Source organism: Monodon monoceros, unplaced genomic scaffold, assembly GCF_005190385.1.
Source record: "Monodon monoceros isolate NGI ecotype Baffin Bay Population unplaced genomic scaffold, NGI_Narwhal_1 Super_Scaffold_18, whole genome shotgun sequence".
NCBI classification, from domain to species: Eukaryota; Metazoa; Chordata; class Mammalia; order Artiodactyla; family Monodontidae; genus Monodon; species Monodon monoceros.
The window spans coordinates 39,620,016-39,636,963 of record NW_021703774.1 but is presented as its reverse complement, the minus strand read 5'-3'; the positions used below and the strand labels follow the sequence as shown (position 1 = coordinate 39,636,963).

The window sequence follows — 16,948 nt, the reverse complement described above, 5'->3', positions numbered from 1 at the left end:
CAAATCGATTCCCATTGCCAAAACCATGGTTCAAGCATCACCATTGCCCTCATGTAGCAGCTCCTAACTGGCCTTGCAGATGCAGCCCCCCCTTCTCCGGCTGCCCTTCAATTGGCCCCAAGAACTACCTCTCTAAAGTGCACACCTCATCATGTCCTGTCTCTGCTCCAGAGATTTCGGCTGGGCTGCCCATTGCCTTTGGAAAAAGTTACTCTTCTCAGAATGGCATTCAAGGACCTACCTGTCCTAACCTGGGATCACCTCTCGAGCTCATGTCTTACTGTGTTCCCTTGGCCGGTTCACCCCAGCCGTCCACCCCAGGACTGGGAGTTTCTTTGCTTTTCTACCAGATCATAGTCTACTGCCACCACCACTAATAAGTCAGTGCCATCACAGTTATTCTGGACCATATTCCCCCTCAGGCTGAGGATCCAGGAGCCTGGTGCAAAACAGAGCAGAAAGTGTGGAGAGACCAGACCCTTGTTTCAGCTCTACATCCTGTAGGGTCAGGACATTACGCCATTGGTCTCCTCCACAATCCACTCATAGAACTTTCCCTGGAGATGGCTTTGGATAATCCCATTCTCCCTGGAGGGTCTTTCCTGTTGCAATGCCAGATTAATGCAAAAAATAAAGATACACACTCTCTCACTAGTCCCTTGAAGCTGTAATTCTCCTCGTGACTAACGCGTCTGGCCTGGGAGCTGGCCGTGATGCAGGCTTCAGCTCACAAGTTACACTGATGATGGTCCAAGCTCTGATTTGGTTCAACTCCAGATGGTGAAAGTTCGAGAGAAGCACCAGGAGGGCTTGACACTTTCCTCCAAGGAGACAACAGGCATCATCTCTGTGGATCTAGGATGTTGAAGGCACAAGCAAAAAAAAAAAAAAAAAAAAAATGGCACAAGCAGCCCCACAGTGAAGCCATCATCTATGGAGTAAATTTAAGCTTACATCACTTAAAGGATACATGCCCAGGATGACAGCTTCAAGGCATTTGATAGGCAAGGACTCCCGAGTCATTTCTTTCGCTGTTTCCATTAACCTGTAGGGTAGAGCACAGCAAAGGATCTCAGACTTATTTAATTATGCAGTCGGTCTGTGTGCCAATCCACCAGGCATGCCCATCGCCACACTAGGCAGCGTGCAGGAGTACAGAGAGAAAGGGCAGAACTTGCCTTGGAGGAGACTCGCAAAGCACATCCGCACCTGGTGGAACTAAATTCCTAAATTCTCCACTCCTCTCTGCAAGACGTAGTTCCAGGAGATTAGTCCTTTTACTCCACAGCACCCTCCCACTAACCCAGGACACGGGTGTCACCACGGAGCAAGTGAAAAAAGCCACATAAAACAAATTTCATAGGTCTGCCCCACCCCTGAGTTAGTCTCCACCACTGAGCTTAGCTCAGCCCCACCTCCAACCCGGCCCGGGGCACCCCTACCCCTTACAGACCAGAATATTTGAGCACCGGGATGGAGGAGAGAGAGTGGGAGAGAAAGATGACAGCTCTCAGATAGGAGCATGGTCACCTGGCCCACAGATCATGCACCACTTACCCACTCAGCGGTCTCATTTTCCTAATTTCAAAGAACTGGGTCCCTGTATGATTGTATCTGTGTGAAGTATGTAAAGGGAAAGTGACAGAAAACTCCAAAGGTCCCAGTAATCCAGCAGAGGGATTTCTCAAAGGGATGAGGAAGTGGGGGCTTTCCAGAAGGTGGCCTGTAGCCAGAAGATCGCCAACAGTATCTTCCTCCTCTCTGTCCTGCCCTAGAAATCTACTTTCTAACTTAGGCCCCAAAGCACCCTGGATCTATACAATAGCTATTTTCAATCTGCTCTGTATTTTGTTTAGTTGACTACATGTCTTAATTCACCTACTAGACTACAAGCCCTTTGAGAGTTGGGACCATTGATCATCTTTGTGTCACCCATAAAGCCTGGCACAAGCCCAACATATCCCATTTAGCAAATATTATTAAATAAATGAAGAATAAGTAAATGGATGGGTGGATGGAAGGAAGGAAGGAAGGATGGAATTGATAGAAGAGTGCATGCCTGGATCAATGGAAAGCTGGTTGGGTGGCTGGACAGACAGAAAGGTAGGTTGACGGATGGGTGAAAGGAAGGATGGAAGGGTTGCGGATGGAAGGTGGATAGATGGTAGTAGGGTTTCTCAAGAGTGCGGACCCTGCAGCAGAGCCTGCTGTGGAGACAGCACTTTCATTTCATGCCTGGACTGATATCTGACATTGATGACTAGATCTGAGAAGATGACAGCACTAACCACAAACTGGGATTTAGCTGGGTGCCCACAAGGTCTCAGGGACTGGCAAGCCCGCACCAGGAGGGCTTCTGAAGGAGACTGGAGATTCTCAGATACCGGGCTCTCTGAGACTGGATCTTGATTTTTTTCTGAGCCTGAAGAAAAGTTGTTTTATACGTTTCTTTTTCCTGCCTCAAACCAAATCCTATAGAAAAAGTGCACATTGGGAAGGTGCTAATGAAGCATGAACCTGTAGCCCAGGCAGGAAGTATGAGGTTAGATGTGTGCCCCTACAGTGGTATGGGCAGCTGCAGAAAAGTGGCAATGATCACCTCAATGCACTGCACACCCTCCCGACAAGGGTTGGGATTCCTCTCCGGGCAAAGACGTGCTTGGCCGCTAAGACACAAACATATGTAACGATCACCTGGAGAGTTTGTTATAAGCAGATTCTGGGCTCCATCCTTAAGAGATTCTGATTTCAGGCCATGGTCTTAGCCCCTGATGTCAGAGTCGCCCCACCTGGGACTGTCGAACTGGAAGTTCTAGGGTGAGGGCCAGGGGATGATTTTAACAAGCTCACCGTTTAGAAATTACCAGCATGAGCCATAAGAATAACCAATAACAATACAGGCTTGCCCAGATTTTTAAAAATACAATATACAAAACCCTAGAGATAAGAGAGAAAAATGAAGGGCTATGTAGCCTCACTGTGAAATGATTTTTCACTTTACCAAAGATTTCATTCAAATAGTGAGATTCCTTGTATATTTAAAGTAGCATGCAATTGGCAAAAGTTCTATTTATATGCCCAATTTTCCCCCTGTTCCTATATCTAGTTTATACATCTAGTGCATGGAGTGAGACAAACTTCTAATAAAATAATAAAAAACTACCTGACCATTCTTTCTCCGTTCCTTACAGTTATGGGCCCCTGAAAGTGAGCTGGGGAGGACAGCCTCCTGTAAACGCTGCCTGAAGAGAGAGACTTCACCCTCTGCTCCCTACACAGCAGGGCTCGGGGGTGGGGACTTCTCTTTCCAGAACCCAGTGCAAGGTCAGCACTCCAGTTGGCCAACGCTGTGAGGCTGTCAGAAGGGAAGGCAGGATTTGTCCTTTCCTGTCCCCAGCTGAGGACATCTGTGGTCAGGGCTGGCCCCAATCGGTCCCCATACCCTAGCACCAGGACAAAGCAGTAGGAAGGCCCAAGGAACTAAATAAAAGGCTGGTCAGGAGGTAGAGCAAAGAGGTTACTCCAATGGCCAGGTGACCTGGAGCCTGATCCCAGTAGCATGGTGGTGCTTTCCCTTCTCCAGCCCTCTCTGCAGTCACTGAACCAGCTCAGTGAACATCACAGTGGGTCAGAAAACGCAGATCCTTCAGGACTGAGAATGGGCTGCAGCCTTTCTGGCAGAATGAGCCAATGATATGTAAAGCACATGCAAATTTGCCCCATCAGTGCATTCCCAGCGGCCAGGCTCGTCCTCTTTAATCTCCAGCCAGATGATCCTTGTGAAGACCATGTCCTAAATAGAAGGGGGGAGCCATGCTAATTTCTGTCACCTTCTGGAACATTCTGTGAGGAGTCGATCACATCCAGGAAGGCTCAGCTTTTGGGGTCCAGGTTGACTCTGGCAGGAGTTTATGCTTCTGGGCCACATGGAACTCCCCACGTGTGGTCCCAGTTCAGCGATCAGCACCGACATCAGCCTTCCGTGGGCTAGAACTGTCCGCCTGACCCCTGGAGGCTGGTGTTATCTTCTCTAATGTCGCTTCAGGATTCTACGAGGAAGATGCCATGCAGGGGAGTTCACAGTCCGTGAAGTGGGAACTGAGAGGCTAATCAAGTAATCTGCCCACCCAAACGAGCTGCAGTTCTCATCTGGTAGGACCCTTCCCTTCAGGGAAAACACAGAAGTCCACAGGAAAGCTTCTTGCCTATAGCACAGAGAGGGGAGGCCTCTTCCCAGGCACGTGGGACATGTGTGCAGTGCCCCGTGAAATCCTTTCTGCTAAGCTCTATGCCTTTAGGGAGGAAGGGCAGAGGTCAGCAGACCTCCTGAACAGTGTGCTGGGGGCTAGGATGGCGGCAGCTGCCTCGGCAGGGAGTGCGATGCTGGCTTAGCTGAGATGCTCATGGACTCGCTTGGGCAAACGGCCTGTCCCACTCACATACACCTCCCTCTGTTGGCCCAGCTCCCGTCTGACTCCCATCCCTGATAAAGCACCAGCCGTGGCGAGGGGAACATCTGACCCTGCCCCTTGGTTCTTACAACGTAGCTCATATGGGCGCTCAGAACAGATGTACTCCTGACTGCGAACACTGGGGGAGAAAAGGGGCCACAGACTCGCTGGTCTGCACCCAGCCTGGACCCACAGGACTTCTCAGCTCTTCTTCAAACTCACGTGAGGGGAGAGGGCCCCCAGCCCAGGGCCCCATTCATTCATGCAGAATGGACCAAGGGCACCAGCCGCCAAAGGCAACACCAGGTGGGCCTCTTGTAGACGATGAGTGGTCAGGATCAGGGCAAAAAGTGAAAGGAAAGAAAAGGAACAGAAGACTAGGAGGGGGGCTTCCCTGGTGGTCCAGTGGTTGAGAATCCGCCTTCCAGCACAGGGGACTCGGGTTCGAGCCCTGGTCTGGGAACTGAGATCCCACATGCCACGGAGCAACTAAGCCTGCACGCCACAACTACTGAGCCCATGCGCCCTGGAGCCCGTGCACCACAACTAGAGAGGGAGAACCTGCGCGCCAAAACAAAGAGCACACGCTGCAATGAAAGATCCCGCACGCCTCAACGAAGACCCCGTGTGCCGCAACTAAGACCCGACGCAGCCATAAATAAATAAATAAACAGATATACTAAAAAAAAAAGACTAGGAAGGAACAGGGAGAAAGAAAGCTGGTACAGGAAGAGAGATGGAGGGAGCCAAGGATAACCAAGGAGGAGGAGGTGGAGAAAGAGTAGGTGGAAGGAAGAGGGGCGTGTGCTGCCCACCGCCGCTCCGCTGCCCTTTGCCGTCCCGGCCCACACCCTGCTTAAACGGAGAGGGTCTGATCATCGCAGTGACGTCCTCCAGTGTCACTTCTTCTGGACTCTCACATCGAGGCATCCCTCCGTGCCCGGCCTCGCCAACCTCAGACAGCATTTGCTGACCAGGTGGGGACAGAGCCGCCACCAGGCTTGCGATCATCACGCCTGTCCCCGGGCTGGGTCTGCTCAGACCCTGGTCGGAAGGATACTGTAGTGTCTTCATGTAGTTCTGGATTGCCTGGAGCCACTCTGGGATCGTCATCGACAGCCTGTAGTTGGGAACCTGGGGTACCGAAGGCTGCAGGGAAGTAGAGAGAGATCATTTTATCAAGGAGATGCAGAGCTACTCCTGAAGGCAGATGGCCACGCTGGCCTGGGCACCCGTTCAACTGGTGCCTCCTGGACAAGGTCTCCCCAGACCGGCCAGTCCTCTCTCTGCGTTCCCTTGGCACATACTCCGCCCTGGGTCGCAGCGGCTCTCTATGACCCTTTATGTGTTGTGGTATGAACACCGCCTGCCTCCCCATGGGAGCCTCAGCCCTTCTTGAAGCCAAGGACCATGTCCTATAGTGTCCCCCCCTCCCCAGGCCTGGTCCGGGAGGGTTCAGAGGTGCTCCATTAATCCTCACACTTCTACTGCACGACTACACTTTTGCTGCATGGCTGGTGTCACCATTGTATGTGTCCACTCCAGGGCACCACTGAATACAAGATGAATGGCGCCCCGAAGGAATGCAACATGGTGCTACACATGCCATTTCTCTTCAACAGCACCCCCTGCAATGCCCATCACATCCATTGCCTGAGTCCAGCCCCGAGTGCACTAGGAAAGATTCCCTTCTTGCCTTGAATCTTCCCAGGTAAGTGCAGCTCCTCTCACTCATGAGCCATTTTACCCTTTGACCCCACCCGGCTGCCCAGTCTGCCTGGGCATCTCCTAGTCTGCCTCTTGGTCAACATTCACCAGCTGAGAGTATGAAGTTCTAACCCCCACTGGGAAGGGAAGGGAGCAACGGCGGGCCAGGACTGAAAAGGGGGAGGTAAGTCCCTCTTCTCGGGAATTTAGAGCTGAGACACCACCCAGCTCTGAGCAACCCTGCCGACCAGGCCAAGAGCGAGAGGAAGCAGGGGCTTCCAATCCAGTCACTCCTGGGAAGCAAGGGAGCAGTTTCTGCTTTATTTCTTCTCTGTGTTACCCAGTCCCTTAACCTCGGCCTGTCTGATGGGTGGGGGGCAGGGGCGCTGGTGACAGAGATACTCAGCCCACGTGGGTCTGTAGCTCTGGCAGGAAGGAGGACTAAGCCTCTTAGGGAGGGGCAGAAGGGGCCGCAGGACAGATTAGTTCCACCCTCTAAGAAAACAGGGAAAGGGAGGCCCTGGGGATTTAGTACTTAGCTGATGGAAGGTGAAGCCACTGGTGAACAGACTGAGGGACAGCACTGGGCAGCCTGGCTGGGCACCAGCGCCAGACGCTGCCCACGGACGGTCCCCACTTCTGTCCCCAGCTCTGCAAGCTCAGGGCCCACAGACAAGCTGGAGGGCGAGTGGGTCCCCCGGGCCTGAAGCAGGAGGCTCTTCATACTTCTACACCTTCTGCTGCTTTTACTTAAAATAGAAGGGAACTAGTCACACATCCTATTTCACAGCCAAGGTGCAGAGAGTGTGTGTGTGTGTGTGTGTGTGTGTGTGTGTGTGTGTGTTCATGACTGCATGTGTGAAAGAGAGAGAATGTGAGACTGTGTGCACACACTCACACAGCTGTTCTGCAAACATTTTGTTTACAACATATCAACTCCATTCACATTCCTGTCTTGGAGAGTCATTTTTGGGAGCAAAATGTTCCCATCTGAACATCTGCTTATGCGGCCATTCCCACAACACCCCCGCCCAGCCCAGCGTCAAAATACAAAGCGCGTCCTGGTGTTTCCGACCTAGCAAACATGAGGGCGCTCGTCCCTGCTTTGGGCAGTAACATCCACTGAGCTACCCACACCTGGAATTCTGCATAAGAATGTGCCAGAGCTTTCACAGAGAAGTAAGGAAGCAGGGGAGACAGAACAACCATTCCTTTCGCACCTCCAGTGTTCCCAGCTCTAGGCCAGGTACAAGAGGGAGGTGGCGAACGACACAGTTTATGAAGGCAGGAGCACACCTCTGCCCTGGCATGCATGGGACAACGCCCCGGAGAATCACCAGCCACCTGAAGGATCCCCAGAGGGATATCCCTTGGCCAAAGCCCTGAGGAAGCCGGAGTGACCTGGCTCTGACTCAGCTTTGGGGGCCGACCACCAAGTTATTGCAACTCCCCCAAGCCCAGCGGAACCCACAAGAGCCAGATGATGCGGGGAGTCAGGCGGCAGCCAGTCCTCAGAAAAGCAGCCCAGTGGCGCCCCAGGGCTTTTCAAACCGCTGCCTGGTTACCTCAGCCCCGGGCTAAGAGTAAGTGCAGGAGCTGCAGTCACATTCCCCAAACCCCAGCTGGGGAGCCGGGCTGTGGTGGGAGAAAAGCCGAGGCTGCTGAGGGGATGATGTCATCTGGCTACAGCCCACCCTGCCGTCTGGGGCAGCTGGCGGGGGCTCAGGCTGGGGCTCAGGCTGGGGCAGCTCCCAACCAGCACCTCGGGCTGCCAAGGCCCCACAGGATGATGGACTATAAACCAGGCAGGCTCCTTGGGGTATAATTATGAGTCCTTGCTTTGTCACCTACTGCCGTGGACCCTGGGCAAGCTGCATGGCCTCTCTAAGCCTCCAGTTCCTTCCTGATAAAAGAGGAGAGGAGATCACCTACTTCAAACCTTCTGAGCTGGTTGTGAGGATTATATGACCTAATGTATAAAGCGGACAACTTGGGGCTTGGCACTCGGTGTTTTTTAAGTGCTAGCTGTGTTATCATTATTCATCAACAGTGTGTTTTCAGAGGTCTAGATGGGGGAGCCTGAATGGCCTCCACTTTTCAGTAACTGGAAAACAGAATCAGCGGGGCCTGAGCCCCCAGACACTCAACTCAGGAGCATCACCAAGATGCCTTCTCAGCCTGATGGAAGAGGATGAAAACATCCACTTCCCCTGTGGACACGTGGTGACCATGAGTTAACATCCTTAATTCATGAAGAGTTCATACAAAGTGATAAGAAAGCTCTCTAGGCCTCAATGAAAAGAAAATGGCCCCAGAAAGTGGAAGCAACCCAAGTGTCCATCAACAGATAAATGGATAAACAAAATGTAGCATATATGCAATGGGATATCATTCAGCCTTAAAAAGGAGGGACATTCTGACACATGCTATACGTGCCAGAACTTTGAAGACCTTATGCTAAGTGAAATAATCCAGTCACAAAAGGACAAATATTGGATGATTTCTCTTATGTGAGATTCCTATAGTAGTCAAGTTCATAGAGACAGAAAGTAGAAGGGTGGTTGCCAGGGGATGAGAGGAGGGAGAAATGGGAACTCAGTGTTTAACGGGTACAAAGTTTTAGTCAGGGAAGAAGAAAAATTTCTGGAGGTGGAAGGTGGTGACGGTTGCACAGCAATGTGAATATATTTAATTCACAGAACTGTACACTTCAAATGGTTAAAATGGTAAATTATACGTTACCACAATTTTTTAAATGGCCATGAAAAGACAATTCACAAAAGAAGAAATGCAAATAGGGAATAAATATTTTTTTTAAATGTTCCAGCACACTAACAGTTTAAGAACTGCAAATTAAAGCCACTGCAAAATGTCATTTTTGTCCTCTCCAATTAGCAGAGATATTCTGAAATGTGGATACTCAGTGCTGGTGAGGATGCTCTCATACGGCATGATGGGAAAATTAATTGGTACAACCTTTTATGAAAAGACCAGGGCACACTCCTTTTTTTTCTCCTCCTCCCTGACTGGGGTCCTGAGAGTCTCTCCTGTTATTTTCCTGCCCCGTTTCAGCCGAGACTCCAACCTAGAATTCCCCTGGCCCTGGCCATCTAGATTCCCTCCTGCCACCTGCATCCAGCCATCTCAAACCACAGCCCAGCTGATGATGGCAGAATCTAGGGGGCACACATCAAAACCACCCTCTCCACACAGGCACTGTGCCTACAGTTAGGGGGTGGGGTCCCTGAGGGTAGGGAATAGGGGGGGAAGGAGGGGAGTGGACAGGAATACGGTTGTTCAAGAAGAAAAATGAAACAAACCACAGGCAAGCTTTTGTGGACAAGCTCTCTTTCACTCCATTCTTGCCAAATGCAATGCCCTGTCAGAAGAATGCAAGAAGGGATGTGGAAGGACACGAGTGTGTATCATCACCATGCATCACCATGTGGAAAGAAGGGAGAAGCCAGGAAAGGAGCCAGGGAGGCATCGAGAGCCCCAGGCACCAGGAGTCTTTAACAAGAAAGTACAAGGAGAAAGCGAAGGCTTTTGCCGTCCCTGCTGTGAATATGTATTATATACACTGTGCAGGGGCCAGGTAGAAATTTCTCTGGCAACCTTGGGTGGGGGGCGAGCATGGAACATCACTCTTGGGCCAAGAATGGGCCCCAGGCCCCTGCATCAGGAGCAGCCAGGAATCTGTTGATAGTGACCTGGTCCAGCGGTCACAACCTTGGGCTGAGCAGGAAGGTCAGACATATGGATGGTTTTGAACGCAGGACAGGGGAGAAAGTGCACTGCCTGTGTAAGCCAGCAGGGGGCAGGAGTGGAGCCCTGACCACAGCAAAGTCTGGCCCCAAAGCCCTCACTCTTCTTCACTCACGCAAAGCTGAGTCCTCTAAATGTGAATTATTTCCCAATTTGGGATCAGCGTGAGAATGAGCCACAAAAACGTGGTGTCTGCAAGAAACGGCCTGGTGTTTCCTGCTCAATCCATCTGGCTGTCTGCCCCAGGAGAGTCGGGCTCCAGCCAGTCGAGAAGCAGGAGGTGCTGTTTCCTAGTCGGCCCAGCTGTTTTTTCTGGGCCAGCCATCCTCTCTGCCCCTCCCTTCCCAACCTCTACTATCCTCCAACTGACCCGTGCTGCTTTCTTGCACTATCCCTGAAAAACCCTGGCTTTCACCTAGTCAACTGTTAACTTCAGACTCAGTAACCGCCAGGGGAGAAGGCTGCAGTCACAAATTTAGGATTGCAGAGCAGGTGACACCTGTCCCGCTTTCCCCAGTGGGGGCACCTGGATCTTTGGGCAGAAATTACCACGGCTGCTAACAAAATGTCCTGTGGTCAAAGAAAGTGTCATTCAGTCCTCCTCTTAGGCCTTTGACACCTTCCCCGGCCACGTCTTCTCAGTCCACAATTCAATTGCCAAAAAAGGTTCACCTCCCTGAAACACTCCAACCCTTCCACCACCACTTCACCACCCCCCTTCTGTACAAATTCCTCAGCAAGACACTGATCTGATTAAAGGAGAAAAGGACTTGGCCCCAGAGGAAAAAGTCTGCTGAGCTGAGTGCAGGAATAGCCCTCAAATCAGAGAGGAGTGGCTCCTGGAAACAGGAACTTCCAAAGCTGTCCCCATCCCAGGGCCTGCATAGGGGTCATGGTTTGGGGAATGCCAGGACCAGGGAGAGAGGGGATGCTGTGATGGGCGTTGAGGATGGAGAACCAAGCATTACCATGCAGTGTAAGAGAGAAATGTGAAGCTCTTTATTTAGGTTCAAAAAGCCAATGCCCATGTTCAGCCCGGGGATGCCCTGGCTTGGCAGTTTTCATGTGACCTTCCAGTTACTATGAAAGTACAATATGATATGGCCGCTATATTAAAAAAAAAAAAAAAGAAAGAAAGAAAGAAAGAAAGCTCATTTTTCAAGAACCCAGAATTCAGCCACAATAACGGACGTATCAAGTACGAGTCTCAGGAAGCAGTAATTTATGTTCTAAGCTGCCCAGACAACATTTAGAACATTGTGTTTCTTACTGTGCTCATGTTTTCGGGGACTGACTGATGACAAACTAGCAACTGTCCTAGAAAGAGGAGGAGGAAAATGAGCTGATCTGGGAACTATGACACGTAAGAAAAGGTGAAAGGAACTACCTGCGGACAAAGACGATTAAAGGAAGATGCAGAATAATCCAGTGCACGTGTCACACAGATGACCAGAACCTGAAGACTAATGGGTCACAACAGCATGGGATTTGAGGGTTGGAAAGAACTTCACATGAAATCTGATCTACTCACATTTTATAGGTCAGAAAACTAAGGCCGGAGATTTTAAGTGAGTGACCTAGGCCACAAAGCTAGAGGTAGCACAACCAGAATTCAGTCCCTTGATTTTTTCACTCCAGGTCCTTTCCTGACTCCAAGAGAACCATCTCGTAACATTCGAGGGAGCTGTGAGTAGCACAGGAAGTCGACGTGTGCCGCCCTTTGGTTCTTGAGCACAAGAATCAGTGGTGACATGTGACCGAGGAGGAGCTCTGTTCAGTTTCAGAGAAGAGTTTCCCAGTGACCCAATCTGGCCAGGCCTGGGAGCTGCCCTGTGAGGCGACAAGGCCCCCATTCCCAGGAGGCCTTCAGAAAGAGGAAGGGATTCTGCTGAGAGGTACAGGATTGGTCTCTACCAACCCTGACATTGTCTGATTTTCCCACAAAGAGGGGGTCCCCACCCACAATGTTGGGAGAAAGATGAAGCCACAATTAGAAGTCACAATCAGGTGCTAAGGGTGCTAAATGAGAAAGGCTCACTTAAGTGAGAACAGACTCCGAAGTCAGAACTGCACTCCAGTATCAGGGTTGTTCTCAGGCTCTGAGTCCTCAAGGAGGACTCAGCAAGGGTCATTATAGCTGACATAAAAGCAGGCAAGATTCTCGCTGGGCATAACGAAGATCTCATTGACCAGCAGGGTAATAAAACACCGTAACCAACTACAGCAGGAAGCTTACAGGCTCTGTCACTTTTCCCAAGGGCACACACAGCTTTCTGGCCTGCAGGCTCAGATGCTCAGGTCACCAGATGCTCCAGGTTGGGGGCTCGACCAGATGGCCTTCCAGGTCTCAGGTCTGGCATTCCTAGACCTGTCCAGGAATCTTCTTGGCCATACCAGTGTCCCCAGGATGGATGGGAAACCATCCGCCATGCTACAACCCCCAGGCTCTGCGGCGTTTCTCCTCCAGTTTGCATTTTCATGCTTCGTACAGCGACCGCTGCACATCTTCCTCCACCTTACTAACATTATCTTTGGCCACCAAACCCAATTGGCTCACTGGCTTCTCTCCAAGGTAGAAAGAGTTTCACTCCTAAGCCTCTTTCTCTATCCAGTGAGATTCATTCATCATGTGTACTGGAAAGACCCTTTTAAGCCACAGTTAAAACTCTTTTTTGTCAGAGCTCAGATAAGCTGGGAAAAGAGAGAGCTGACTGTTTTGCAAGTTTCAGAGGTGAAAGTCACTGTCATAAAAAAAAAAAAATTGGCAAAAAGTCTAGGAATGATTCACGCTGAGAAGTCTGACTGGTTGATTGTAAATTCATTCATAGCCTAATAAATCATTTGCGAAGGGGGGACAGAGGAGGACCAAGAGACTCCAAAGAGGATAAGCGGGGTGGGATCCCTAGGGGGCCTATGCATGCTTGGCATCACTGGTGCTACTTGGTGGCTACAGTCTTCGTTGAAGCGGGATGTACACGGAGCTAAGTAAATTATAGAGTTTGGCTCCAGATTCAAAGAAACCTTGGCACAAGCCGACCACACAGTCCCAGGACAGCAAGCCCCTTTTCTCTCCCTCCCCCATTTCTAAGACGTCCAAGACAAACATCTCAATTAAGCAAAGGGGGTGGAGGCTGCTGCGAAAAATGAGGAGGGGAAGGGAGTCTGCAGCAGGACCAGGAAAATGGAAATTGCTACGTACAGGCAAAATGGTCCCATCACTGCCCACGCCACCCCCTTCCTTCGGAGCCACTAACCTTTGCTAAGAAGGTGGCGTTCCTGATGGCGCCCACCATTTCTCCCCCCTTGGGGTGCACTTTGGCCACGTGCATCCACATGCGCTCCCAGGTGTGGCTGTCGATGGGGAAGCCGCTCTTGTTAACGTGAAACAGCACCCCGCCGTCTTTGTCCTCCTCCTCAGAGCCCCCGCTAGTAGCGAGGCTCACGGGCCGCGCGTGGCTGCTCCGGGACCGGGTGCCTTTGGCGCCTTTGGGGTGGGGGCAGCGGTGAGTGTCGGCCGCCGAGCCGGTCATGGTGGGGCAGGGGCGGGGAGGGCGGCGAGGGGCGTGTGCGCGCGGGCGCGGCACGGGGATCAGCGCCCCGCGGGGGCGGCCTTCTCCATGCTTCTGGCTGCCGCAGGACGCGCGAAGGGGCAGCGGCGGCTGGAACTCCGCTTACGGGCCGTGCCTGAAATCAGTGAGACCCAGCACATACCACGGGTAAGTAGACACCCGGAGGAACCAAGGAGGGGGCCGTGGCCAAGACGGGGGTGTGGGGGCTTCGACGTGTCCCCACTTCCCTGTCCGCTCCCCCCGCGAGCGGACAGGACGCCCCCCCACCCACCAGGGAATTGCACACGAGCTTCCAGCCCTGCCATTACCTAGAAAGGCGACTTGAATTTTGCCATAAAGCTTCACACCCACCTAAACCGCGTAAGGGAAAGACAAGGAGCGTGGAGGCTGCGAAGTGGACGGGGTAGGGAGAAGAAAGACAGCTCGTGCAGCGGGATGGAACAGGAGGTCCCCGCAAGGCTCCACACGTCCCTTGGTCGCCAGATGTGGCCGAGCGCCGAGCCGAGCCAGAACGTGCCGGCACGTGAGCGCCCGGGGCTGCCGCGAGAGCCCAGCGACAGCCTCGGCTTGCAAAAGCGGCCGCGTTTCTTCCAAGAAGCCCTCCCGAAGCTGGGCGGACGAGGGGCGGCCCCGGCCCCCAGGCTCCAGTGGCAGTGGCTCCACCCGCCCCCTTCCCTGAGTTCCAGCGCCAGGCACCCCGGGGAAATGGCTGCAGGCGGGGCGCGGGAAGGGCGCACCGCAGCTCCCGGACCCTACCTCTGGACGGTCGGCCTCATGGCTGCACGGCTTCTCCGGGCGGCGGGGGTGGCGGGAGCTGCTGGGGCCGCTGCGGCCGTCGCCTCATTCCATGTCCCATCCTCTAATGTTATTCTGTGACATATAAGCGAGTCACCCGGGCAGCCGCCGATGTTCCGACTGCGTCCATTGGCCACCGCAACAAAGAGGGGCGGGTCCCGGGCGCGGGACTCTACAACCCGGAGCTCCGCGACGCTCTGATTGGCTCCCGGGGTTCCCGGGCGGGAGGGGTGAAGAGTAGGGGGAGCTGGGCCGCAGCGCGAAATCCGATCGCTGTCTTGTCCTGCGAGCCCCGTGGGGCTGGAGCGTTTGTCCCTGGGACTTAAGACAGAGTTTCCCCAGGGGTCGCGGCACTACGGGGGAAGCAACTATGGGAAGCAGAGGAGAATTAAAGCCACCCAAGAAGTGACCCTGAGGTAGAGGAGGGCTTGTCATAGGACAGCATTCCCTGAAGAAGGCTGGGCACACAGTCACCTGCCGCTACCAGGCAGTGATGGATGGTTCAGGCAGGCATGTAAACGTGACGGCACAATATTAAATCTTTTTTTTTTTAATCCTACATTACAAATTCCCCAAAACTAAGAAGGGGACCCAGCCATATATCCTCTGACATTAGTCATGATTAATAAAGTTCCTTTAAACCAAGCTGATATGCAACACTAAAGCCGGGGTGGTCAGCCAGGTCCCCACTGTTCTGTCACAGCTACTGAGTTATGAGAGGGTGAAGAGATGCTTCAGAGCCACTGTGAAGTGGAGACCCTCCCACACTCTCCAGGGAAATACCTTTTCCTTAAAGGCATCTTCTTCTTCTTTTTTTTTTTCTTAAAAGAAGAGCAAGGTGAGGAGGAGCACCAGACTACTGACCTGAGGTCTGGCCCTAAGTCCAGGTTTATCACTTGGCAAAGCTGTGTGATCCAGGACAAGCCATTTGCCTGTTCTGGGCCGTAGCTGCTTTATGAAAAGAGGAGAGCAAACCCTTCACTCTCCAAGGCCTGTTCTGGCTCTAAGATTCTGTGATCTTCTGACTTCCTCCTTTACGGACACTTGGGAACCTGGCCATAATATGCTTTCTCTTTAAACTCCAGGCCAGCCTGCCAGCTTTGAGGGGAGTGAAGCAGCTGTGACAGCAATGCTAAGTTAACCTCGAATTAAGAATGCAGTCATCAGGGCTTCCCTGGTGGCGCAGTGGTTGAGAGTCCGCCTGCCGATGCAGGGGACACAGGTTCGTGCCCCGGTCCGGGAAGATCCCACATGCCGCGGAGCGGCTGGGCCCGTGAGCCATGGCCGCTGAGCCTGCGCGTCCGGAGCCTGTGCTCCGCAACGAGAGAGGCCGCAACGGTGAGAGGCCCGCATACCGCAAAAAAAAAAAAAGAATGTGGTCATCAAAGACCACTGATGACAGATCTCTATCTGGATGCTTAACCCTGGAACTTCTCTTTCAGAGGAGGGCGTGGTGAGAGGTGAGTGTTGGAGGGTAGCTGAAAGCCAGGTGTTGGGTGAGGAGACCTGGATTCTGGACCAGTCCTGCACAGCTACAGACAGAGCCCATGCCCAGGACTTTATAGATTCCATAAGGAGACTAACTTAGGTCTGGATAGACAGAGGAAATGGCCCTGAGAATAATATTCAGGAAATTATCTGAATAATTCAAGTGGAACAAGCACACTTGAAGAAAACATTAGGGAATTGAAAGAGAATTATCCTCTCAATATATAATTGCCTCAGTTTTCATTTCCTGATTAGGAGAAAACATGCCTCGGAGGGTGAGCTGTTTTCTCATCTCGAACATTCTTCCTCCCTTCTTTTCTCACTCATCTCTCGAATCTGTCCCCTTCTTGCTTCCCCAGGGGTTTCAAGTCCCAGGTGACTAGGATTTCAGGATGCAGAACTCTATACAGAGGATGAGTATATGGCCTAACCACCCCTCAGGAGAAAACTGAGTTCTCAAAGCTCAAGTGATCAGACCAGTTGGTGAACATCGAAGAATGTCTGGCATGTTTCACTGTCCTTGGCATCGATTCCCAGTGTCCTGACTCATGCCAAATCCAAACAACTACAATGTCCCTGTCAAACCAGGGCCTGGTTCCTGCTTTACCTGAATCAAAATCCTAGGGACCAGAGAGGATTATCGGTTCATCTTCCCGCCCCAGGCACCTCAGGACTCCTTGACAGTTGAGGGCAACGCTTTTGTTTTTCATCTCCAGTATTCCAACTGTCTGTTCTCTTTTCCTTAGGAGCTGGGGTGCAGTGGGGAGGCAAGTGAAATGGTCTATGAAGAGAGTTGTGAAATTTGGCTAATTTTCCAAAGAGGTGGTAAGAAGCCTTGTGAAGTGAGCTGCAGTGTCCCATTGAAAGGACTGGAAAGGAGAAGGGCCCTTTTGTTCAGAATTCTTTTGCATTTGAGAATTGTGCTAATTGTGTGGACCAGCCAACTCTGTTCTTCATTTCTTTGTGTATTTTGTGTTACATGACACTCAAGTGAACACAGGCCAAACAGATTATGGGTTTTGGGGTTTTGTTGTTGTTGTTTTCTGCTTGTTTTTAATTTTTTTAATTGAACTATAGCTGATTTACAATGTTGTATTAGTTTCAGGTGTACAGCAAAGTGATTCAGTTATATATATATACATATTCTTTTATATATACAAATATATATATATG

At 51.7% G+C, this 16,948-nt stretch overlaps 1 protein-coding gene across 1 annotated transcript in view; it reads right to left on the bottom strand.

The window, feature by feature from the left end:
• Positions 1-14,342, bottom strand: part of VASH2 (vasohibin 2) — a 34,570-nt gene extending 20,228 nt beyond the window's left edge. Inside the window, exons 1-5 of the mRNA XM_029229131.1 lie at positions 14,249-14,342; positions 13,178-13,607; positions 5,512-5,600; positions 1,558-1,614; positions 971-1,045 (exon numbers count right to left, since the gene is read on the bottom strand). Coding sequence (XP_029084964.1) covers positions 971-1,045; positions 1,558-1,614; positions 5,512-5,600; positions 13,178-13,453 — 497 coding nt within the window. The 5' untranslated portion in view covers positions 13,454-13,607; positions 14,249-14,342. The remainder of the gene's footprint in view (positions 1-970; positions 1,046-1,557; positions 1,615-5,511; positions 5,601-13,177; positions 13,608-14,248) is intronic.
• Positions 14,343-16,948: the final 2,606 nt, after the last annotated feature.